At 43.9% G+C, this 27,112-nt stretch overlaps 1 protein-coding gene across 1 annotated transcript in view; it reads right to left on the bottom strand.

Moving 5' to 3' along the window:
• Nucleotides 1-27,112, bottom strand: part of BOC (BOC cell adhesion associated, oncogene regulated) — a 321,403-nt gene that overhangs the window by 159,421 nt on the left and 134,870 nt on the right. Inside the window, exon 3 of the mRNA XM_044073144.1 lies at nt 1,100-1,369. Within this exon, the coding sequence (XP_043929079.1) occupies nt 1,100-1,369 (270 nt within the window). The remainder of the gene's footprint in view (nt 1-1,099; nt 1,370-27,112) is intronic.

Raw genomic sequence — 27,112 nt, 5'->3', positions numbered from 1 at the left:
CTGGAGATGGGCCCTGTGCAACAGGCCTCTTGGGATGCATGGCTGATTTGGACTTAGTAAAGGCCTTTACGGAAAAGGAAGATGAGGGACTAAAGACACCATGGGTTGAAGTGGACCTGTCCACATTAGGAGGCTCAACACTCACAGTGGCTTCGGTGGTTGAAGTCTGGGTATGGGCCGAGGTACCTGCGGTCTCGGTTACAGAGGACACCGCCGTAGTCAGGGGCTGCGTTGAGAACCGGACCATGTGGGGCGGTTTTGGCGTGGTGTCAGTGGAGACCAAGGGCCTCTGCGTGTGTGTCTTTGTCCTTGCGTTTTTGGACAAACATTTTATAATCAAAGACTTTAATCGCTTATTGAAAGTAGCACAAAGTGACAGGCTAAACAAGGTATGCAGAGGGAATGGAAATCCTTATGCGGTATTTGCTTCCCACAAGAAATACAATTGTTAACTTTGTCTGACATCGGTCTGAGGCGGCTGTGTCTTATATAAGCGACAACAAGACCTAGACTTTGGAATTGAAAACCCATCTGTGATTACTGCAGCTGTATGCACGATGAACATCCTGTTAATTTGCACAACTAATTTTGCCCCTGTACAGCCATGCACATTATCTTCTTCAATACATTTGCAAAAGCTGAAGAAAAAAGCAATTCAATAATTTTGTTTCATATGCAGAGTAGCCTATTTTCATTGCTTGACATTTTAAAACCATGCAAAAACATACCACTTATTCGGGATTCCAACTACAATTTAAGTGGCATTTTCTTTCTTTCACTGAAAGAAATGATTTTGTCTGACACCTCAAATCTTCCAGGTACGACGGGAAGCACAAGTTTGAGGTCTGTAAATCAGATCTTCTCTTCACTGCTGTTTTACTAGTTACTCTACAAGCAAATCCTAACTGCTGTAATCTCCATCTTGTGTAGAACTTACCTGCATGAGCACTGGTTCTTACCTGTTCTAATGACTTTTAATTACTTACAATAGGACAAAAGTCAGCAATGTGGCTCTTATGCACTTGTTAAAAACATTTTTTTTAAGAATCCATACAGGACCTCCCCCCAAGCCACTCAACAGCATTAAAAATGAACCTACTTGCTAGTGTAACTATTGCGGGCAGGCTTGCCACTGCTCCTAAAGCCGTCCGGACAACACACTGGTAGCGACCCACTGTTTCATTGCTGACTGATGTTACAACAAGGGTCCCATCATAGATGAGAACATCTGGATGACTGTTCAGTTCACGATCATTCAAACGCCATGACACATTTGCAGTTGCTGGCTCAGCAGCACATTCCAGCATTACCGAACCACCCAGTTTCTGCACGGCAGATTTTGGCTGAATTCGAAAATAAGGGATGTCATCTGAAAAGCAAAGCATTTTACATTCAGTGCTTGTGAAGTTCTTTCTTAAGTTGATATAAAGCACTCATCTACCACAACACATCTCAGATAAACCATCTTAAACCAGTATTGCCAGCTGCTGCCAACTCCACCCACAGCTCCATATGCAAAATGCTAACCAAGTTTAGCCACAGCTAACAGCTGGGAGGCAATCACTCACCAAATGTGCTTAATAGTTCACATTCCTGAAATAAATCTGTGAATGTATGTGTTTGAAGTGCACAAGTCCTGCATTACAACAATTTAAAGCTACAGTACATATCAAAGTGGAAACTGGAAAAAACATTTTTTTTACTAGGTTGGACTGCACCACAAGACAAGGTTTAAATAATATTCTAGAATCATTCTTCTTATAAAAATACATAATGCAAATGCTGAACAAGTGCAGTGCCCCATGCAAGGCAATTCTGATGACCAAAATTTTCCCTACAGCAGCCATGCATGCCGGTAACAGTGAAACTGTCTGCTGATAGAAAACCTATGTTTAAAACCACCACTTAGCACACAGTTTGAAATGCCTGTAGTACAAGAAAAATGGCACATTACATCTCTAACATCCATTGTCACAGAGAATACAGATTACATGAGTCCTTCTGCTCCATGCAAAAAGGAACATAGTAACTTAAACCTTCAGTACAGTTCTCTCCTCTTACAAGCTGGGCTCAGGTACTTTCTACAGCAGTTAGCCAATTTAATTGGTTAACAAAAATGTGTAACAAGAAATAGATACAACATACATTACACGAAAAGGACATATCTGCCCACAACAAACAAAAGGTAATAAAATAGGAATATCTTCTAAAATTTAATATTATATTGAAAAGAACGAATGCATCCTATCTGTTAGTTAATATGTATGTCAAAGTCTCTTCTATGGAAATTGTATGTTAAAAGTCTGTCCTTAAAACTGTTTTGTAAAAAAATTGTTCTCTTGGAGCTTTTCTCCCCAGGCTTCCACTGAAAATTGACTTGTAATCCAGTTGGACTCTCGCAGTCAACAAATGTAAAATAAAATAAAATAAAATAAATAAACTACATGTTTTCTGCACAAGTCTAACCAAAGTCATTCACACTGCATCTTGAGTCTGCAAAATAATCCATTTTACTGAAGGAACAGCTATATCCTAGACATAGCACTTTCTTTTTCCAGTGTGCCCATGGGAGTGTTGTTTGTACTTTGTACTGATATATCACAACAAAATATCACTTTTAATGAGACACCTGATGGAACAAATTGTAAGTCACTGTTATAAACTGTTTAAAAACAAAGATCTTTGCATTTTCCTGGAAAAAAAGTGTTTTAGTACAGTGGCTCTTAAATGCACACAGGTGAGTAAACCTAACTCTTTATTAGCTACAGACATGCTTTCTCTTGTTTTCATTTATAAGGATAATATATATGATGCGCTCAAATAAACACCTTATACAAAGACAGAGTCATACTTACCTCAGCAATGATGGATTAAGAGCTTATGCACACATCTGCAGTCAGACACACACACACACACAAATATAAAAAAAGACAAAACTGTGATGAATAACTCAGCAAAACTAAAGATAATACAAAAACATTAAAGAAAAAAATGGAATATTAAAATACTGGCTCACAGAAACATCAGGAGTAAGTGCTTTCATACACAAACCAGACATTGTCGAAAGAATACTTGTGTAAAATCTTACCATAGCCGTACATGTCCTTCTCTTCCATGTTGCAGTATTCAATACTCTAGGGTATCCTCCTCTTGCTATCCGAACGTCTGTCTAGTCTTCAAAAGTTTGTAGTCACTCCAAGGTGCGTGGGACATCTGACATGGCTAAGCAAACGTGGGCCATAAAAGTGACGTCTGTACACACCAGACCTCAGAACTGAGCACCCCAGTCCCAAGACAAGCTGTGCCAGTCCTGTGCCATCCAGTCAGGGAAGCTATAGCAAAATGTAGGGTAGGAGGGTGGGAATGAATACTGCAACATGGAAGAGAAGGACATATATGGTTATGGTAAGATTTTACACAACTATTCTATGTCCTATTCACGTTGCATTATTCAATACTCTTGGCTGAGTGCCAAAGCACACTGTGAGGAAGAGGGTGGTGGTCTTGAGGAATTCTCTAAGAATCCATGGAGGATAGCCCTGGTGAACCCAGCTCTGGATCTAGCGATCTGGTCAGGATTGTAATGTTTGGTGAATATGTGGACAGAAGTCCAAGTGGCTGCCTCTAGAATGGAGGATATGTCCACACTGTGAGGAAGAGGGTGGTGGCCTTGAGGAATTCTCTAAGAATCCAAGGAGGATAGCCCTGGCAAAGCCAGCCCTGGATCTAGAAATTTGGTCAAGTTTGTAATGTTTGGTGAATGTGTGGACAGAAGTCCAAGTGGCTGCCTCTAGAATGGAGGAGGTGTCCAAACCTTTGAAGAAGTCTCTCGAGGAGGCCATGGCCCTAGTATTGTGTGTGCCTTGATCTTGTGTCCTAATGATTCCCCATGATGTGCAGAGCAAAAGGTAATGGCTCTGGAAATCCAACAAGAAATAGTTTGCTTTGTTACTGCTTTCTTCAGGGCACTGGGGAGAAAGGAGACAAACAACTGATCAGATTTCCTCAGAGATGTGGTTTTGTGCAAGTAGAACCTGAGCTGCCTGTGCACATCAAGGAAGTGTAAGAGTCTCTCAGTATTATTTTGTGAGTGGGTGAAGAAGGTGAGAAGGTGGATTTCTTGATTTAGGGAGAGTTCATTGACCACCTTGGGCATGAAGGAGGGATTGGTCCTAAGTGTTTCCCTGTCTTTGTGGAAAACAAGAAAGGGGGGATGGCCATGAGGGCTTGCAACTCAGATACCCTCCTAGCTGAAGTTAGTGCCACAAGGAGAACCGTTTTCCATGTGCAGTGTTTAAGCGAGTTCTTGGAAGCTAGTTCAAAGGGAGGCACTGTGAGTTTGTCTAGCACATAGTTCAGGTCCCGGGGGGAGGAATGGGCTTCCTGGGTGGCCTGAGGTGTAGCACTCCTTTTAAGAATAGCTTTGCTGGCAACTTGGAAGCCAATGGGGGTTCCAGAGGCAGACAGGTGAACATGATTTGATGGAGGAGTATGCTAACCCTTCCTGTAAAAGTTCACACAGGTAGGACAGCACTACGGGAATCTCGCTCTGGAAGGGGTCCAACTGTCTCTGAAGACACCAAATGGAGAATCTTTTCATTTGGATACATACGATCTCCTAGTATTAGGTTTCCTGGCCTCCTGCAGGACAGAAAGCATGTCTTCATTGTACAGGTGTTTGTACGGGCTCAGAATTCTATCATTCACAGGGTGAGTTGAAGGGATTGCCAGTGTGGGTGGATTAGAGATCACTTGTCCCGTGTGATTAGGTCCACTGCATGGGGTAACTTGTGGTGACTGCCCTTGACTAAATGCAGAATGAGGGGAAACCAGTGCTGTCTTGGCCAAAAGGGGGTCAACAGGAAGATTTTTGGTTTGTCCTGCTGAATCTTCAGTAGGACCTTCTGAATGAGGTGGAGGAGGGGGGGTGCGTAGAGAAACATCTCCTTCCATGAAACTGAAAAGGTGTCTGTTGCCCTTGCCAGAGGGTTGGGCAGTCTGGTACAGAATGAAGGAAGCTGCCTGTTCATGGGGGAGCCAAACGGGTCTAATTGAGGTGTACCCGATTTGTGGACTAGGTCCAAGAAATCAACCCTGTGAAGCATCCATTCCTGGGACTGTGACATGGACTTACTTAACGTGTCTGCCTGAGAGTTCTATTCTGAAGGGATGTACACTGCCTGAAGTATTACCCCTTGTTGCGTGGCCAGCTCCCACAGCAGGAGAGCTAGTCTGCATATCAAGTAAGATTTTGTTCCCCCGTTTGTTGACATACCACAGAACTGTAGTATTGTCTGTGAATAGTTTTAGTGGGCCCTGTTTGAGTCTGGGCTGAAAGGCCTTCAGGGCCAGAAGGATTGCTCTCATTTCTCGTACACTGATGTGCTCCTGTTTGTTGTCATCTGGCCAGAGTTCTTAGGGGTCCCAAGGTTGGTCCCCACCCCTGGTCCGAGGCATCTGTGTACATCCCCTACATTGCCGGGGGGGGGTGAAGGGGTAGGCCCGGATTGTGGCTCACCCAGCATAGAATCTCCTTCTTCAGACAAGTGGAGTACCTCAGGGCTCAGTCCTGGGATTGCTCTTGTTTGGCATCTACTTCTCTGACGTACAGGCCAACACTAAGGTACTCTGGTTAACAAAGTTTGCAGATGACAGCAAACTGGGAGCCATTATAGAATCCCCAAATGATGTGGATATTCTACAAAAGGGCCTTACAGAAACAGATGCTTGGTGCCAGAGCCATGAGCTCAAGCTTAACGCCAAGAAATGTATAGTTATCGCCTTTGGGAAAAAAAAACATGTACCCATGAATTACCACATAGGTGGCAGTACACTAAACACCAAAAGTGTGATAAGAGACTTAGGGACACAGGTGGACAGTGGTCTCACCTTCGATAACCACATCGCCACAACAGTCAGGAAATCCTTCTATGTGGAACATCTCATCACTAAGGGATTTTCATCCAGAAAAAGGAGGTCATTGTCCCACTGTACTCATCCCTCATTAGACCCATTATAGAATACAACACCCAGTTTGATATGTACCTCACAAGACATCTGCAACAGCTGGAAAGGCCGCAGAAATACCTCACTAAAAGAATCACAGGCCTAAAGCAGATGCCCTATGCTGACCGTCTAAAAAAAACTCCAGCTATACTCTGTGGCATATATTCTACTCAGAGGTGAACTCTGTCAACATACAAGGCCATGTCAAACCCTGAGCTGATGGACATGCTCCACTTAAAGAAATCCCAATCCCCTCAGAGCCACATGCTCCAGGGATCTAAACCTCGTCATCACAATGAACAAACATGCTGGAGGGATAGGTTCCTGACCCAGAGACTCCCCATCCTCTGGAACAGACTGCCCATACATGTCAAGCAGAGTGCCTCCTTGGCCCTCTTCAAAAGGAACCTTGACGATTGGATGGGAGATAGGAAATTCACCCCGGGGATCACTTCAGTCGCCCTGCTAGACAGGGGTCCAGGGAAGTAAATACTGTGGGAAGAAATATCCGGGGAATTGTTTGGCTAGGCTTGTACAGGCCCTAGGGCCGATAGCCTAGTACCAACCTATGAACAAGGGGATTTTGTGTTCCAGTGGGTGAGAGTGTTGAGTCCATATGGACCTTGGGTACCACTGGAGCTTCCTCATGTGAAGCCTTGCCAAAGGTAGCATTGGAATAGTGGAAGCCATGTGGCCCTGAAGTCTTAGGTACTCCCTGGCAGTCATTTCTCTGGTGCAAAGAACCAGGAGCAGGTACTGTGTTAGATCTTGTACCTTCTGGGGGAGGAGGAATGCCTTCATGACATCTGTCTGAATCATGCACCCCAGGAACGCAATGTCTTGGGTGGGAGTCAGGTTGGACTTGGGATAGTTTATCTGAAACTCCAATGCCTGCAGGAGGGTCAGGGTTGTCTGCAGGTGAAGGAGGGTTTCTCTGCAATCTGCCTGCAGGTTGTCTAAGTGGGGGAAAATCTGGATCTCTTGGGTCCTGCAGAAGGCAATCACTGGAGCTAGGCATTTGGTGAAGACTCTTTGAGTTGCATAGAGACCAAAGGGCAAGGCCAAGTATTGATAATGAGATGAGGACACAGGGAATGAAATGAATCTCCTAACCCTGGGCCTTATGGGTATGTGAAGGTAGGCATCCTTGATGTCCAAGGTGGCCATGAATCCCTGAGGCAAGATCAAGGGGAAGAGTGTTTGCAAAGTGAGCATCCAGAAGATGGCTACTTACAGGAAGAGGTTTAGATGGGAAAGGTCCAAGATTGGTCTCCAGGGTCCAGCTTTCCTTGGGAGTAGAAAGAGCCTGTAATAGAAGGCTTTTCCTCTTTCTGTTAATGGGACATGCTGTATGGTGCCCCTGGGCCTCAAGGCTCTTCAGAACAGGTGGAAAAAGGGGGAGCTGCTCTTTTGGGGGCTGAGGAGTACCTTTCCCTGAAGGGATAGTGATCCAGGTCATGAAGTAACCATTTTCTATTATGGAAAGAACCCATTTGTCTGTAGTGATGCATCTCCACACTGGGAGAGAGTGAGAGAAAGTACAGTTGTGTACACTTACCATAAATGTAGATGTTCAAGTGTATTCACTATTGCAGTCATCACATTTGGGTTACCTGCTTACAGTAGCCCCCAGTCAGCCTGATTATCAAAGCCTTGGGTCCTGCATCGGTCGCTGTCTCATCTTCCATGACGTAATGTAGTCAGGGGTATAAAAGCATGCAGCCGACGGCATTACATCAGTTTTTCTTGCCCCAGATGTCAGGTGCCCCCATAATGGGAAGCAATTATATATACAAAGTTACACCTCCAACAAAAAAGCAAATACACCAAAAAGCTTTAAGCACAGTAAGCAAGAATAGAGGTATAGCCAATAGAAGTCAGGGGGCTGGAGGGAGGGTAACCAGGACTGCAACAGTGAATACACTCGAACATCTACATTTAAGGTAAGTGCACACAACTGTACTATGTTCTTCGTGTTTCACTGTTGCAGTCATCACATTTGGGTAGATTCCCAAAGCTAAGTATGGGAGGAGGAAATTAGATAGCATTAGGACCAGCTATAAGGCCCTGCAAGACTGCAGTGGTAAAGCCAGCTCTGGATTTAGAAAAAATTGGCAAATGGTAATGCTTGGTGAAGGTATGTACAGAACTCCAGGTAGCAGCTTCTAGGATGTCCCTGGTAGGGACACCTCTGAGAAAGGCTGTAGAGGTAGATGCAGCCCTGGTTGAATGTGGTCTAATCCCCTGTGGGGTAGGTTTTCCATGGTGCTTATAGCAGAAATTAATGCAATGGCCTATCCATTTAGAAATGGTTTGCTTTGAAATGCCCTTCCCCTCTGCCCCTGCAGCAAATGCAACCAGAAGCTGTTCAGATTTCCTGAGAGGTTTAGTCCTGTCCAAATAAAATCTAAGTTGTCTGTGCACATCTAAGGAGTGCAGTATTCGTTCCACTTTGTTCTGTGGATTAGAAAAGAAGGTTGGCAAATGAATGGACTGATTAAGGGCCACACTGGATACCACTTTAGGCATGAAGGAGGATGAGAGAAGAGGGGTAGTTCTGTGTTGTAATGAGCTGAAATGGCTGAAGCATGAATTCTGATGGAGGAAAAGGAAAGGCCCTTGTGAAGCATCTCAGTTAAGTATTGAAGAATCTGAGGTAAATTGGGTGCTGCTGTGCCCATCCCCTGAGTTTGGTTCCAGGAACAGAATCTTTTCCATTTTTTAGCATAACATTTTCTAGTACTAGGCCTTCTTGCCTCCAGAATGAAATCCAACACTTTCTTACTGAGGGATGGTAACGGAGAGGTCAGGTAATTAGCCAGGCTGCCATGTTCAGGTTTTGAAGCTGTGGGTGGAGAATCTGGCCCTCCTGCTGGGACAGCAGGGCAGGGGTCTGAGGCAGGTGCCATGGTGCCAGCAGTGACATACTGCGCAAAAGGGGGTACCAGTTTTAGCATAGTCAGTCTGGTGCAATCAATATCATTCTTGGTTTGTCCTGTTTGATCTTTAGTAGTACCTTGGAGAAGAGAGGCAGAGGAGGAAAGGCATAAACTGATAGGTCTTTCCAGGTGAAGGACAGGGCATCCACTTTCTAAGCTTGTTTGTGGGGATTCCTTGTGCAGAATTTTTCCAGTTGGTAGTTCTGGCGGGAGGCAAACATGTCTACATCTGGGCTCCCCCATTTGTTTCTCAACATGTTGAATATCTTTGATTCCAGTTTCCACTCATGTGGGTCCATGAGATTTCTGCTTAGTTCGTCTGCCAGTGTATTTAGCTTTCCTGGCAGGAACTGAGCCTGTAGGTGCACTTGGTAACTCAAGGCTGTGTTCCACAGAGCCATGGCTAGTCTGCAGACAGGATATGAGTGGGTTCCCCCCTGCTTGTTTATGTACCACATAACAGTGGTGTTGTCCGTATTTACCATTAATTGCCCTGGAAGAATGTGATCCTTGAAGGCTGTCGGAGCATTCTGTACAGCTAACATTTCTTTTTGATTGATACGCAGGTGCATTTGACTTTGGTTCCATTTGCCCTGAATGCACTTCCCTGCCTAGTGAGCCCCCCATGCATAGTCTGATGAGTCTGTTGTTAGGGTTTGGGCGGCAGGGGGTAGAGTGAATGGCAGTCCCTTCTTTTGGTGGCAGGCCTCTGCCTACCTAAGGAACTCTATCTGTAGACAAGGTAATGATAGGAATCATTGCTTCTAGATCCTGAGAATCCTGACACCATAGGCTTTTTAGATACCATTGTAATTTCCTCATATGCAGTCTTACATATGGAATTAGGAGAATGCAGGAGGCCATGAACCCCAGGGCTTGCAGTATTTTCCTTGCAGATAGCTGGGTCTTTGTGGCCAGTAGTTTGAAGTAGACTGTCAAATGAACTTGTTTCTCTGGCTTGAGGAAAGCCATCTGGGAAGTTGTGTTCAAGCTTGCTCCCAGGAATACAATTTGTTGGCAGGGTACAAGATGCGATTTCTTTTCGTTTATGGTGTACCGCAGAGAAGTTAGCAATTTCTGTACAAACGCCAGATGATTCAATAGTATGTCCTGGCTTTCTGCCTGAATTAGACAATCGTCCAGGTATGGATATATCTGGATATTTCTTTGCCTGCAAAATGCAATGACTGGAGCTAGGCACTTTGTACATACCCTGGGTGCAGTAGATAAGCCAAAGGGCAGTGCAGAGAACTGATAGTGCACGTAGCCTGCTTTGAAGCATAAGCATCTTCTGCAAGATTCCCTTATTGGGATGTGCAGGTCGGCTTCCTTTAAATCCAGTGCTGCCAACCAGGTATCCCTGCCTAGCATAGGAAGCAGGTGGTGAAGAGTTAGCATCTTGAATTTTGGGATAACCAAAAAAGTGTTTAGGATAGAGAGGTCCAGGATAGGATGCCGGGAGTTGTCTTTTCTGGGCACCAGGAAAAGTCTTGAGTAGAAACCTTGTCCCCTTTCCTCTTCTGGAACAGGTTGAATAGCCCTGATACTTAAGAGAGAGAGAATTTGCTTTTGAGCCTCTGCCCAATGATTTGGGGGTAGATCTGGCCAACCGTTTGGGGTTGGTAAGGATTGAAAGTGGAATCTGTATCCTTGGGAAAATATATTTAAAACCCATTTGTCTTAGGTAATGAGTTCCCAATTTTTTGCCTGCAGGGCGATCTTTCTGCCTAAAGGAACAGTCAGTTGTGCAGGGCTTGGAAGACTTAAAGTTAAGTCATCGAGACAGTTTACCACAGGGAGGGAGTCTTACCCCTCCCTACTTTGGAAGTGGGAGTCCCCCACTGCTTAGTCCTGTGAGTACCTTGGGACTGAAGCCTGGGTGTTCTGGGTTTGGACTGAGAAGGCCTGGAAGAGACAGGAAAGGACCAATTTTTAGAGGGCCAATGCCTACTAAATCTGAGAGGCTGTACTTGCAGGAAATCTTTTAACAGTTTGCACAGATTTAGCTTTTTCCTCCATCTTTTTAAGTACTTCTTCTGCTTTGTTGCCAAACAGGCGGTCTTGGTTTAAGGGAGCATCCAGAAATTTAGCTTTAACATGATCTGGCAAAGATTGCTCCTTAAGCCAAGCATGCCTTCTAAATACAGACCCAGTGAAAGCAGCCCTGCAAGATGCCTCTAGTGAATCAAAACCACATTGCAAAGTATGTTTTGCAACTTGTTCAGCAAAATGCATTAAATCCTGTAAATCTTTATTTTCAGCACAGTCAGGAATCAACATCATTTTCTGTTTAAGCAATCCAATAATATGCTGCTGATACTTTAACATACAAAACTGGCAGTTTAAGGCCCTAATGGCCAAGGTTGCAAAAGTGTATACTTTCTTACCCTATCTATCCAGCGCCCAGGAATCTCTATCAGAGGGGGTAGTATTTTTGGCAGTAGTAGCCTTAATGCCCTTGGGTCCCTGTGAAATGGTCTCAGGATCTGCATTAGGATTTTTAAAGAGGAACTTGTGAGAGTCAGGAACCCTGTAATATCTATCAGGTTTTCTGGGAGCAGGAGGTAGAGTCAGGGGCCAAGCTAGATTCTGAAAAGGCATCATCAACAATGTCCAGTACCGGGGGGGATAGCTAAAGGCCTGTGTTGGGACACGAGTAAGAAATAGTACAGTTGTGTACACTTACCATAAATGTAGATGTTCGAGTGTATTCACTGTTGCAGTCATCACATTTGGGTTATCTGCTTGCAGTAGCCCTCAGGTCGGCCTGATTAACAAAGTCCTGGGTCCTGCGTCTGTTGCTGTTTCTTCTTCTGTGACGCTGGGTCGTCATGGGTATAAAACATGCAGTGGACGTCATTACATCAGTTTTTCTTGCCCCAGATGTCAGGTGCCCCCCTAATGGGAAGCAAGTAAATCTATAAATATACAAAGTTATACCGCCAACAAAAAAGCAAATACACCAAAAAGCTTTTGAAGACATTAAAGGAAAGTAGAGGTATATTTGTAAAAGATAAAGGGGGCTGAAGGGAGGGTAACCAGGACTGCAACAGTGAATACACTCGGACATCTACATTTATGGTAAGTCTACACAACTGTACTATGTTCTTCATGTTTCACTGTTGCAGTCATCACTTTTGGGTAGATTCCCAAAGCTAAGGATGGGAGGAGGAATTTAGATAGAATTAGGACCAGCTAAAAGGCCCTGCAAGACTGCAGTGGCAAAGCCAGCTCTGGATTTAGAGAAAATTGGCAGATGGTAATGCTTGGTGAAAGTATGTAGAGAACTCCAGTTAGCAGCTTCTAGGATGTCCCTGGTAGGGACGCCTCTGAGAAAGGCTGTAGAGGTAGATGCAGCCCTGGTAGAGTGGGGTCTGATCCCCTGTGGGATAGGTTTTCCATGGTGTTTGTAGCAAAAATGTATGCAATGGCCTATCCATCGGGAAATGGTTTGCTTTGAAATAGCCTTCCCCTCTGCCCCTGCAGCAAATGCCACCAGGAGTTAATCAGATTTCCTTTGAGGTTTAGTTCTGTCCAAGTAGAATCTAAGTTCTCTGTGCACGTCTAAGGAGTGCAGAATCTGTTCCCCTTTGTTCTGTGGATTAGGAAAGAAGGTTGGCAAATGTATGGACTGATTAAGGGACACACTGGATACCACCTTGGGCATGAAGGAGGGATTGGTCCTGAGGGACACCCTGTCCGCATGAAAGATGATGAAAGGCTCCACTGCCATGAGGGCCTGTAATTCAGATACCCTTCTTGCGGAAGTGATTGCTAAAAGTAAAGCTGTTTTCCAAGAAAGGAATTTTAAGTCCGCAGTGGCAACTGGCTTGAAAGGCGGAAGGGTGAGCTTTTCCAATACAAAGTTGAGGTCCCAGGCTGGAGTTGGAGCTCTCCTGGGTGGTCGTAGATTTTTGGCCCCTCTGAGGAGCTGCCTAAGCAGTGGGTGAGAGAAGAGTGGTGGTTTTGTATTATAATGAGCTGAGATGGCTGAGGCGTGAATTCTGATGGAGGAGAAAGACAGGCCCTTATGAAGCATCTCAGTTAAGTATTGTAAAATGTGAGGTAAATTGGGCAATGTTGTGCTCATCCCTTGAGATTGGTTCCAGGCACATAATCTTTTCCTTTTTTCAGCGTAAGACTTTCTGGTACTAGGCCTCCTTGCCTCTAAAATGATATCCGTCACTGGTTTACTGAGGGATGGTAAAGGAGAAATTATGTAATTAGCCAGGCGGCTACATTTAGTGTTTGAAGTTGAGGATGCAGAATTTGGTTCTCCTGCTGAGACAATAGAGTAGGAGTCTGAGGCAGGTGCCATGGGGCCCACAGTGACACACTGCGCAAGAGGGGGTACCAGTGTTGGTGTGGCCAGTCTGGTACAATGAAAATCGTCCTTAGTTTGTCTTGTTTGATCTTTAGCACTACTTTGGAGAGCAGAGGCAGAGGAGGAAAGGCATAAACTGATAGAGTTTTCCAGCTGAAGGACAGAGCATCCACTTTCCAAGCTTGTTTGTGGGGAGTCCTTGTGCAGAATTTGTCCAACTGATAGTTTTGGTGGGAGGCAAACAGGTGTATATCTGGGTTCCCACATTTGCTTGTCAACATGTTGAAAATCCTTGATTCCAGTTTCCACTTGTGTGGGTCCATGAGGTTTCTGCTTAGTTCGTCTGGCAGTGTATTTAGTTTTCCTGGCAGGAATTGAGCTTGTAAATGTACTTGATAGCTCAAGGCTGTGTTCCACAATGCCATGGCTAGTTTACAGAGGGGGTAAGAATGTGTACCTCCCTGTTTGTTTATGTACCACACAACAGTGGGGTTGTCAGTCTTTATCATTAATTGTGTTGGAAGAATGTGGTCCTTGAAGGCTGTCAGAGCATTCTGTACAGCTAGCATTTCTTTTTGATTGATATGCAGGTGCATTTGACTTGGGTTCCATTTGCCCTGAATGCACTTCCCTGCCAGGTGGGCCCCCCATGCATAGTGTGATGTGTCTGTTGTCAAGGTTTGAGCGGCAGGGGATAGTGTGAATGGTAGTCCCCTGTTTTGGTGGCAGGCCTCTGCCCACCAAAGGAACTCTAGGCGTAGGCAAGGTATGATAGGAATCATTGCTTCTAGACCTTGTGAATGTTGACACCACAGGCTTTTGAGATACCATTGCAGTTTCCTCATATACAGCCTAGGCAAGGAATACAGTACGAATGAAAATCTTTATGAGGTATTTTCTTTCTACAAGAAATACAATTATTAACTTTTATTGACATCGGTTTAGAGCAAGAAAAAGTTTCCCCAATGGGGTGCTTAGCTTAATTGAAGACTTTGGTTCTGAAACTCGAAAATGAAAATTTCAGGAGTTGGCCAACCGGCACTTGCGAACTGCTTCTGCTTCAGGCACCGCACGGCAAGAAAGACTGATGTAATGGCATTGGCTGCATGCTTTATACCCCTGACTGCCTGACGTCATGGAAGATGAGACAGCAACTGACGCAGGACCCAAGACTTTGATAATCAGGCCTACTGAAGGCTACTGCAAGCAGATAACCCAAATGTGATGACTGCAACAGTGAAACACAAAGAACATCCTTACTTACAGTGGGACGTGGGGGTTCAAAAATGGCAGGTAGTCACAGGTACTTGCCCTGTTCTGAAAGTAAGGCTTTTGAGCTGGGGTCTGGGTAGGTCTGACAGGAGTGCGTTCTTTCCTGGCAGCTTTCTTAGGTCTGGGTGGGGGGTAGGGGGATGGGAGCACAGCGCTTCCTAATGAATTGAGTCCTGGATGGGTAGTCTCTTTGGAACTTAGGAACAGGGAAGACGAACAGGTGCTTATGGTCCTGAAGTTCTTTCCCCTTTTGCTGTAAGCTTTTAAACAGCTCTGCTGCCTTGGTGGAAAGCAAGGCAGTGTTACCTAAAGAAGCATCAAGGAGCTTAGCCCTGATTTCATCAGGTAGTGGCTGAAGTCTTAGCCACGAATACCTCCTAATGATAGTAGCTGATGTAGTGGACCTAGCTGAGGCCTCGGCTGCATCAAAGCTGCACCTGATTGAAAGTATAGTGATCTAAGGAGTCAAAGAAATGAGGCTGGACAGTTGAGCTTTAGCCAGGGAGTCAAAAACAGCCAAGGCATACCTGGACATATGTGTCTGATAACTGACAGCTCTGAATACCACGGTGGAGGTTATAAAAACAATTTTGCCCAAATGCTCCATAGCCTTACTGTCTTTGTCTGTGGGTAGGAGGTAAGAAGGCGGCAGGAGCTTGGAGGCCATGGCAGCAGAAACCAAGACTGTGCCAGGGTCCACTGCAGGGCACTTCACTAGAAATTTAGCAGTTTCTGGGACTTTATAGAACCTATCAGGCCTATGAGGTGCAGGTGGCTAAGAGTCTGGGTTCCAGGAGGCTGCAATGAAGGCATCTAGAAATGGAGGCAGCACTGGGGGTACAGCTGAAAGCTGGGGAATCCATCTAGAGAAGATAGTAGTACCTTTTCTGTACCTCTGTCATCTCAGATGAATCCCATTTGAAGTGCTCCCTCATCTTGGGCATGTTCACCAAAGGTGAGGTCTTCTGCTGGGAATCTGCCTCTGCAGACTCTTCCTCTGGAGAGGCATAACCAAGGTGGGAGGGGAGTTGAGACACATAAGAGAGAAATTCCGCTGAAGAGGATTCAGAAGATTCCTCCTCCTCCACCATCACAGGTTGAGAGTCCCAGGATCAGGGCTGGGGTTTAACGCAGGGGGATGGACTGGAGACACTGCGGAGGTAGCAGGACTTAGGTCCATGAAAGCATTGAAGAGGCTTTGCGAGAAAGCCTGCTAATCTGGTTGGCTTTCTGCTGGGGAAGAATTATATTTCTACTTTTCTTTCCTCTTTAAGGCAGGCCCATCAGGTGACTGGGTCATAGATGGCCTATGGGCTGACAGCAGCTCAGTATGAGAGGGATCTGCCCGATTGGCCGACACCAGCCTGTATTCACCTTCTGCATTGGAAGCTGACGTCTGCAAGACCTCCGTGGACGCGCCTTATGCACAGAGTTCTGCGGCTTCCAAACTGGTACCCGCTATACCCAAATTGGCGGGAACTGACTGTTCCTCCAGGCTGACGTCAACCACAGGATGAATGTTGGAAGGCGGAGGTACATCTATTGTTTCAGGCCTTGTGGCCTTTGCCTTTTTCTTGGGCAGCTCAGCAGGCATATCTAACGCTAGCTGTTTAAGCCTCTGGTTTTCCAAGTATATCTTGAGTGACTGGAGTCTGCTATGCAGGGTTTTTGGGATGAAGACCTGGAAACTGGAGCAGGTCTTGTGGTCGTGGGACTACCCTAGGCAAAAGAGGCAGAGTTTGTGGGCGTCTTTGTGGGGAATATGATGTCCGCACTTACACTTACCCTTTCTGGATGACATGAACAAAACACTAGCATGCAATGACTAGAAAACAAAGGGTCCCCAACAAGGTACTTATCTGAAAGTAGTATGATCTGACTGTTGGTATGGCAGGAACAGGTGACATTCGGCTGGCAGCAGAGAAGTTCTGGGGTCTGATGCATGCAGACGTCACTTTTATGGTCCATGTTCACTTAGCCACATCAGACGCCCCATGCACCTTGCAGTGACTACAAACTTTTGAAGACTGGCCAGACATTCGGGTAGCAAGAGAAGGATACTCTAGACTATTAAATACTGCAACATGTGAACAGCAGTACATCTGACTATTAGAAATCAATGTACGAACGGTTAATAAAAGCTCATACTATTCAAAAATGAGCACGCTGATTGGGCAGCCCAGCCAATGTACCCATTGTAAATCGAGTATATAGAAATAGAAAAAAGTCCGGTGAATGAAATATCATCGAGCGTACAGACTTTCTGTTGGTATACGAGTACGCCGACGAACAGAGAAAAAAAATCAGGCACGTTCTGCAAAAGTAAAGAAAATGAAACCTACCTGGTTTTCCTTGAATTTTTGTGCTGTTCCTCATAAAACCTCTAATTTGTTTTAACAGTTACAAAATTCTGCCTTGCTACACTGATGTACTGTGGATGCATGGGATTCCAAGTCTCATACACATGCACAGTACATCAGCATACAGAGGGAAACACAAAAGAAGAAGAAAACAGTGCCCTTATACAGAGGTGTTATTTAACAAGGGTAAGCAATTTCTTTCATAAATAATATCATATTATAAAAGCAGTAACCCACTCCTGTGTGTGGGTATTTCAGGATTTACCCACGGTTACCTTTGTTTAAGCACTCTGGCTTCGTCCTCGTGATCAAACCACACCAACCATGGGTAAATCCTGATGTACTTGCACATACAGGAATGGATTATTGCTAAATTAAGGAATGGATTACTGCTAAATTAAGAAATTAACAACTTTTCAAACAAGTTTCATACATAAGAAACCTTAAAATCCTAGACCTGGTCATTACCAACATGGGCGATAGATGCTCCACACCAGTGGTCACCCCCTCATTGGTCAGGTCTGACCATAAGCAAATCACCCTTGACATCCACATCCCACCCCCACCCCCCAGTAAGAAAACCTCCTTAAAAAACTTCTCCAAAGCCAACTTCATGCTACTGAAGTCAGAAGTAACAAACTTCACGACACCCATGCAGACGGGATCTGGAAGTTCGATTGCAGAATCTTAGACTACGGCACTGTACGAGCACATCCACTCAAGCATGAATCGTGCCATCCCAAACAGAACCAAGATGCTCTTCTCCAAAAAAAAGGAAGCCAATCTGGTGGTCCCCTGCTATAAACAAACTATACAACAGAAGGAAGAAACTGTTGCAGAAAAGAGGAAAATCCCAGGATGCAAAAAACTCCCTCACCAGCCTCAGTAAGAAGCTGAGATCCCCTCATAAAATCCTCAAAAGCTAGTTATGAAAATAAAATTGCCAAAGATTCCAAAGACAACCACAAGGCATTCTATAGTTATGTCAAGAATCTAAATGGCAATGCTCAGATCTGCTCTGTGCTACAACAGAATGGCATTAAATATATTGATCCAAAGGATATTGCCAATATCCTGGCAGATCGATTTCGTGTCAACTTCACCCCCTAAAGGGCCCATCTCAATACCAAAAGATTGCCAAATTCTAATCACTGCCACCACAGGTAGAAACCGCACTCTCCAAAGCTAAGAATACAGCATCCATGGGACCACATGACATCCCAGGCTGTGTACTACATGAACTACAAAATGAAATGGGACCTCACCTAAGTGTCATGTTTAATCATAGCCTCACCTCAGGCTTCGTGCCCACTGAGTGGCGCACAGCTACAGTTATCCCGCTCCACAAGGGAGGATCCGACTTGGATACCGGAAACTACCGTCCCATCAGTCTGACAAGCCTGATCTGCAAGGGCATGGAACGCATTATCAAGGAACTTATAAACAAAGACATTGGCAACCTTCAAACACTGCACCCCACCCAGTTTGGGTTTGTGAAGGGCCGATCTTGTCTCCTGAATCTGAATGACTTCTTCGAATCAGTCTCCAGAGCTGTGGACGAGGGTAAGGCGGTACACACAGCCTATCTGGACCTTGCTAAGGCCTTCAACACCATCCCCCACCCTGGAATCATACATAAACTTACTAAGCTGGGCATAAATCCCTACGTCACTCGATGGGCTGCCAACTGGCTTACTGACAGAACCCAGACTGTAAAATTAGCAGACTCCAAATTCAGCTCCAGACAAGTGGAGTACCTCAGGGTTCAGTCCTGGGACCACACGTTTGGCATCTACTTCTTTGAAGTACAGGCCAACACTAAGGGACTCTGGCTAACAAAGTTCGCAGATGACTGCAAACTGGGAGCCATTACTGAATCCCCAAATGATGTGGATATTCTACAAAAGGGACTTACAGAAACAGATGCCTGGTGCCAGAGCCATGGGTTCAAGCTTAATGCCAAGAAATGTACAGTTATCCCCTTTGGAAAAAACATGTACCCATGAATTACCACATAGGTGGCAGGACACTAAACATCAAAAGTGTGATGAGAGACCTAGGGACACAAGTGGACAGTGGTCTCACTTTCGATAACCACATCGCCACAACAGTCAGGAAATCCTTCTATGTGGCACACCTCATCACTAAGGGCTTTTCATCCAGAAAAAAAGGAGGTCACTGTCCCACTGCACTCATCCCTCATTAGACCCATTATAGAGTATAATGCTCCATTTGGTATGCTCCTCACAAGACACCTGCAACAGCTGGAAAGGCCACAGAAATACCTCACTAAAAGAATCACAGGCCTAAAGCAGATGCCATATGCTGACAGTCTAAAAAACTCCAGCTATACTCTGTGGCATATCGTCTATTCAGAGGCGATCTCTGCTTAACATACAAGGCCATGTCAAACCCTGAGCTGTTGGACATGCTCCACTTAAAGAAATCCCAATCCCTCAGAGCCACATGCTCCAGGGATCTAAACCTTGTCATCACAATGAACAAAACATGCTGGAGGGATAGGTTCCTGACCCAGAGACTCCCCATACTCTGGAATAGACTGCCCATACATGTCAAGCAGATTGCCTCATTGGCCCTCTTCAAAAGGAACCTTGATAATTGGATGGGAGACAGGAAATTCACCCCGGGGATCATGTCAGTCGCTCTGCTAGACAGGGGTCCACAGAAGTAAATACTGTGGGAAGAAATATCCAGGGAATTGTTATGGCTAGGCTTGCATAGGCCCTAGGGCCGATAGCCTAGTACCAACCTATGAACCTATATATAAATGGTATATTTTGTTTTTTTTCCTGCTAAATACTTGAGCTTTCACCAGCTAAGATCTGCCTGCAATCAACTGGATGTATAAGTGAATTTAAGTACACTTTAATTGTTTCTTACTGAATATTAATTGAACTGAAAATTGTGGCTCTGTCTCTACAGTTAGTTCCCACCCCCTCTCCCACTTTTTGTTTTGGTGTTAATCTTGGTGACTTTGAAACTGCACTCCCCTCTTGTAAATTTGTATTTGGATACTCCTTCTGGGCCCATCTCATTTGCTCACTCAACTGAGTGCAGTGAGGTCATATTCTGATTTCAAGCACTCCTACTGTGTACAAAGAGCATTTGGAAAAAAAAATTCTAAGTTTGTTTCCTGCCTTTCCTGTACGTACTCTAGTCCACACACATATTTGCTGTATCCAGGACTGTTTGTAAGCTTTTGAGCCCCCAAACCTTCCTGTGTTGGAGAGAAGCCTTCTAGCTTAATTTTATTTCTTAGAACTAGCCAGTTTTTTAGTTTTAGCACTCATATCTGTTTCTCTGAACTCAGCACTTGTTCAGAACTCATTGCAAGCACTAAATAAGCTACAAATTACTACAGCACTCAACTTTCCTCACTTGTCTAGAAGAAAGCAGTTTTTAGTACTTAATAAATAAGCACCTATCCAGGCATGTCTAAGGGTCAGCTCCCGGTGTTTTCTCCTGTCTACCTGATGAATCTTGGGGAAATGCAGCAATTGCCTCATGTACACAGACAACCCACTCCTCCTACCACCCAACACTACAACCTGTGAGAGATGCACTTATATAGCCAAACTGGAAGCAAAGCTCTCTTCACCCAAGACTGGACTGGAGAGTCAACAGGAGAAGGTAAACACTTGCACCACACCACACTCATCACATAGTCCCTCAAAATCTACACCACCGAAACACACATAGAAACATAAAACACACACCTACATTCGCAGAGGCTCTCAATAAAAACCTGCCCAAGCAACAGGGACCTCCAAAGCAAAAACGCAAGCAAACTCCATCCCCCAACACAACCCAAATGGCACATAGCCTACAATCTCAGTATGCCACTCAACCACAGCCCATAAGGCATAACAATGTACCAAACACTCTAGTCGTAGGTGACTCTATAGTCAGGCACACTGATGTTCCACTCACCAGGCTAAACAAGGAGAAAGTTACTGTCATCTGCCTGTCGGGTGCCAGGATCCTTCACATAACACACACACTCAGGCCACTCCACAACAAGTACAAATATGACTCTGTCATTGTCCATGTTGGTGTGAATGACCTGAGACGTACCTCCCTGGACTACATGAAGAGAGACATGGAGGAGCTCTCCAATCTTGTAGCCCAGGCAGGTATGACCCTAGCCCTCAGTAGCATCCTGCCATCACCCAGAATTATACCATAGTACAAAGACAAAATGATTGACTTCAACAATTGGCTAAGATTCTGGTGTCATTCTTATGGGATCCAGTATTTGCCTGGGGTGACATGATCGACAGACCACAATGCTTTGCTAGAGATGGCCTGCACCTGTCGCCCTTGGGATTCCGGATACTGGCTAAGGCTCTTGCCACCCCTATAGTGCCTTTTTTAGGCAAGGTTCAAATGACAAATTCACCATCGTAACAGGTGCAAGCAAGCAAAATCTGAGGATAATGCCACTCAATGCTAGAAGTCTAAACCTCAAAATGCACTCACTCGAGGCACTCCTTAAAATGGAGAACATCGACATCTGTGCTGTGAAAGAGACCTGGTTCAAAGCTCCAGAGAGCACCCCTGCATTACCAGGCTACAATTTATACCACACCTTTTGGCCACCTAAACTGGACCAAAGCACTAAAGGTGCGGAGGCGTGTCCATATTCATTAAGGCTATCCACACCTCCAGGCTAGTTGCACAGCATAATGCATCCGAGATTATCCAAGTGCAACTAACTCTGGGCAAGACCGCAATCCAAATTGTAGCTTGCTACAGTCCCCCTGCCATGCCCCAGGATTCCCACTCCTCATTTCTTGATACACTGGAAAATATTACGGTACAGCCCAACACCATAATAATGGGTGATTTCAACTACCCCACCATGAACTGGGAAAACTACTCTTGTACCAACTCTTTTGCTCAACATTTTCTGGAATTCATAAATTCCAATGCCTTGGATCAACTTATTCACACCCCCACCAGGGGCAGCAATATCCTAGACCTGGTCATTACCAACATGGGCGACTGGTGTTCCACACCAGAGGTCAATTCCTTGTTGGTGAGATCCGACCACAAGCTAATCACCCTAGGCATCCACATCCTGCCCCCACCCCCCATTAGGGAAACCACATGGCAATTTCAAATTTAGGGTTAGGAGGGTGGCCTAATTGTTAAAGTGTTTGCCTTACAAACACAAGGTACAGGGTTTGAGTCTCACAACGGATATTTGGCTAGGCTTAAAAATGGTTTGCAAGGGCAGTTAGCCTAGTACTAATCTATGAAACTATGAACCTATAAACCACAGTAAAAAGCTTCTCCAAAGCCAACTTCACACTTCTTAAGACAGAAGTGGGAAACTTCATGACACCCATGCAGATGGACAATAGAGGTACGACTGCTGAATCCTACACAAATGCACTTTATAAGCACCTACACGAGTGCATGGATCATGCTATCCCTAACAGAAAAAAGATCCTATCTTCCAAAAAAAGGAAGCCAATCTGGTGGTCCTCTGCCATAAACAAACTCTACAACAGAAGAAAGAAACTGTTGTAAAAAAAGAGTAAAATCCCATGACTGGAGGAGCTCCCTGGTCAGCCTCAGTAAGAAGCTGAAATCCTCCAAAGCTAATTACGAAAACAAAATTGCCACGGACTCTAAAGACAACCACAAAGCATTCTATAGCTATGTCAAGAATCTCAATGGAAACACTCAAATCTGCTCTGAGGTACATCACAATGGCACTAAATATACAGAACCAACTGATATTGCCAACATCCTGGCAGAAAGGTTCAGTGCTAACTTTCCGACTGAAGGGGGAGCCCTCACCCCCTAGAGGGCACATTTCTATACCGGAAGAATGCAAAGTTCCTGTAATCACAGCTTCACAGATAAAAAATACACTCTACAAAGCCAAGAACACAGCATCCATGGGAACTGACAATATCCCAGGCTGCGTTCAACATGAACTACAGAACGAACTGGCACCCACCTAAGTACCATGTTCAATCATAGCCTCACCTCAGGCTTTGTACCCACTGAATGGCACACTGCGACAGTTATCCCACTCCACAAAGAGGGAGCCACGACGGACCCTGGGAACTACCACCCCATTAGCCTGACGAGCCTGGTCTGCAAGGCCATGGAACGTATCATCATGGAACTCATAAACAAAGACATTAGTAATCTCCAAACTCAGGATCCCACCCAGTTCAGGTTTGTAAAAGGCAGATCATGTCTCCTAAACCTGACAGACTTCTTTGAAGCAGTCACCAGAGCCACAGATGAGGGTAAGGTGGTTCACACAACCTATTTAGATCTCGCCAAGGCCTTCAATACCACTCCCCACTCTGGAATTATAGATAAACTCACTAAACTAGGTATAAATCCCTATGTCAAAAGATGGGTTGCCAACTGGCTCATGGACAGAGCCCACAATGTGGAAGTAGCAGACTCCAAATCCGACTTTAGACCAGTGACAAGTGGAGTACCCCAGGGTTCAGTCCTGGGTCCTCTCCTGTTTGGTATCTACTTCTCTGAAGTACAGGCTAACACAGAAGGTCTTTGGCTAATGAAGTTTGCAGATGACTGCAAACTGGGAGCCATAATCGAAACTCCTAACGATGTGGACATCTTACAAAAGGGTCTCACCGAGACAGATGCCTGGTGTCAAAGCCATGGCCTGAAGCTCAATGCCAAAAAGTGCATTATCATCCCCTTTGGAAAAACTCTGTACCCATGAACTACCACATAGGTGGTAGTCTAACACTGAAAGTGTGATAAGAGACCTTGGGACACAGGTGGACAGTTGTCTCTCCTTTGATAATCACATCGCCACAGTGGTCAGGAAATCCTTCTACGTGGCATACCTCATCACAAAGGGTTTCTCATTCCGAAAAAAGGTGGTCATTGTTCCCCTCTACTCATCACTCATTAGACCCATTATAGAGTACAGCGCCCCTTTTGGTATGTACCTCACAAGACATCTACAACAACTGGAGAGGCCACAGAAATACCTCACAAAAAGGATTACTGGCCTCAAACAGATGCCCTACGCAGACCATCTAAAAAAAACTCCAGCTTTACTCTGTCGCATATCGCTTACTCAGAGGCGATCTCTGCCTACCACACAAAGCTATGTCAAACCCAGAGCTGTTGGACATTCTCCACTTCCCTCCGAGCTACAAGCTGTAGGGACCTAAACCTTGTCACCACAATAAACAGAACATGCTGGAGGGATAGATTCCTGTCCCAGAGACTTTCCATACTCTGGAACAAACTACCTATCTATGTCAAACAGAGCTCCTCATTAGCACTTTTCAAGAAAAATCTTGATGATTGGATGGGAAACAGGAAATTCACCCTGGGGATCACTTCTGTGGCTCTGCTCAACAAGGGCACAGGAAAATAATTTTCTTGGGTGGCGAAAGCCAAGGTACCTTTTTGGCTAGGCTTATATAGGCCCTAGGGCCAATAGCCTAGTACGTACCTATGAACCTATACCCTTCTAAGCTCTCGTATAGCATTTTCCAATGTCATCCAATGTCATCTCACTCCTCTGTGTTACAGCATTCATTACCACAAGCATTCTACTCATCACGTATCCCTGCCATGTGTCCATACCAGTTAACTATCTGTGAACATTTACCATAATGCAAGAAAACAGCTGATCTGCTACAGTTAAACAATCAAACAATTAGATTAAAAGACCTGAACATCCACTGTTAGAAATGTGTATATTTAATAACAATAGCAGCTTTCAAGTAGAAACACACACTTTCTCAATGCATCGAACAATTCATCTACAATACATCTCAATTTAAAGGTTAAGCAGCCAGTTAAAATCAATTTAAAAAAAATCACATGACATACAGCATTTGAAAATTAAATAGCTAAACATATAAGCAAGGTACAGTCCCCATAGTTCTTAGACATATTTCTCATTACATTACTTGGTTGACCTTTACAGCACTCCTAACTCCTAATATTCTCTGCAAATATTTATAACTAATATTGTCACCTTCTTGAGAATATCCACCTATTCCCTTACACTTCTTTTTCTTTTACAAATACTACTACTACTTCCTACCCTTCAGAAATATATGTTATGTATAATGTTTGCAACTGGGAATATGTTAATATGATTTGTGTTCTATTATGTAGATGAAGATTTACTTTGCTTATGTCTTAAGTGATAATGCAATAAAGGTGCTAAATTCCTACACTTCCTTACTCGCAATGCCATGCACTCTTTCACCAGTATCTTCCTTCAGTATATTAGAAAATATATTCTGTATTACTTTTGTTAATATTTTATAATCAGTGTTGCATACTGCTACTGACTTCCAGTTGTATAAAATTCTCTCCTTCCATCCCTTTTTCCAAATAAACATAATTACACATGTACCGCCACTACCTCACTGTTGCTCCTCTAACCACTCATGTAATCTATGTACTCAGTACTTTTTCTCTTTCACCCAGCTCCTTATAAAATCTGTACGGTAGCCCATCAAACCCTGGACCTGTTTTTGCATCTACCTGTGTTAACATTTTTTTCCAGTTTACAACATAACACCTCATTCTGTTCCTTTCATTGATGCCTTAAACTTTCCAGCCTCCAGTAACAGCCTTTTCATTATTCCTGTATAACTTACCCATATATTTCCCCATAACATTCACAATTTTCCCTTACTTTTCCCTTTTCATATTTTAATGTACTAATCACTGGTTCCAGAAATGTTTTTTTCCTCGATTTCTTCTCAAGGCACACTGCTTCTCTTTCCATCAAATCTCATATACCGGGACTGATTCTGTTTTTTTTCTTCTTTCAAATGTATATTCTTTTTTTTTTTTTTTGAAATTACTAACTACAGGACAGTAAAAATAAACATATAGACAGATTATATTATAAAGCAATTTACAAAAACTATTAAACAAGAACTGTAAACTTGGAAACGGAATGATTAAAATTTTTACCTACAAACTAAAGAAAACAGGAAAAAAAACTCTAATATTAAATATTTAATTTTGGTTATGTCCCTACTATATACACATACTCAAATAAAATTAATGTAAATATCACTTGGTGGAAGAAATAACTGAAGATTTTAAGAAAGAAAACTTACCATTAGAAAATTGCCAAGTGTACTCTACAGAAAGAAATCTAGAGAGGTATATCAAAATTGTTCACACCTGAAAGGTGAAAGTCAGGAAGGGTAAAAGTAGCGACTTAATTTGGCTACACATATCAAGGATGACAATAATAATTATTTTTTAGATATACAATGAACTATAAGATATTAAAACTGGGGATGTACGCGCAACTCCATTGGTCGAAAACAAACCATCTGATGACACTAGTAGTTGAAATATCTGCGGAATACTATGCTAAGCAAACTGCTTCTTCTATACAGACATAATACGGTTATCAAACAACATAATTAATTGTTCAGCTACTACTGCAAGTACAGTCGCTGAATCTCTAATCGAGCTGACTATGCAGTTGGTCTTCAGGATCTGAATGGTTACTTTTTCGGATAGATCACTAGTAGCCTGGTACTATGTCTAACACAGGTTTTTCAAAAACTGTTAGGTGCAGTTTTGTTCATGAGGGAACTACGGATCAGAAAGTCTGACTTATATCATTGGTAAAGTATTTGAAACAACAATAATAAAGCTGATTTCTCCAACTACAGTGGAATCTATGGACTTCAGCTAACATGAGTTTGTCCTGGCAGACCATGTAGTACAAACTTACTGAATTTCTACATTTTAGTTGCAGAATCTCTAGGCAATATCATAGTGACCTTATATATTTACATACATACCTCCATACACGCACACACACACACACACACACACACACACACACACACACACACACACACACACACACACACACACACACAAATCCAATATTGGTTAAATGGCAAGAAATTGTAACATCAGGGATGATTTCTCAAAATCTTTCCACTTAAACAGGTGAATATTACAGAGCTTTGTCCTGGAACCCTTACTAATTAACATATTCTTGTCTGCTATGCCAAAACTAGTATTATGCTGGGCTCAGACGTTCACAGACAATACACATTTAGCAAACAATCACATTAAAGTTCCAGAAGGTATTGCAAAATAATATTTAGATTAACTACACGTATGGTTAGAACACCACATTAAGTTTAACAAGAAGCAGAGGACATACAAAAAGACAG

This window comes from Protopterus annectens, chromosome 5.part1, assembly GCF_019279795.1.
Source record: "Protopterus annectens isolate FY-2018-M chromosome 5.part1, PAN1.0, whole genome shotgun sequence".
Taxonomy (NCBI): Eukaryota; Metazoa; Chordata; order Ceratodontiformes; family Protopteridae; genus Protopterus; species Protopterus annectens.
This window is presented reverse-complemented; position numbering and strand designations above follow the sequence as displayed.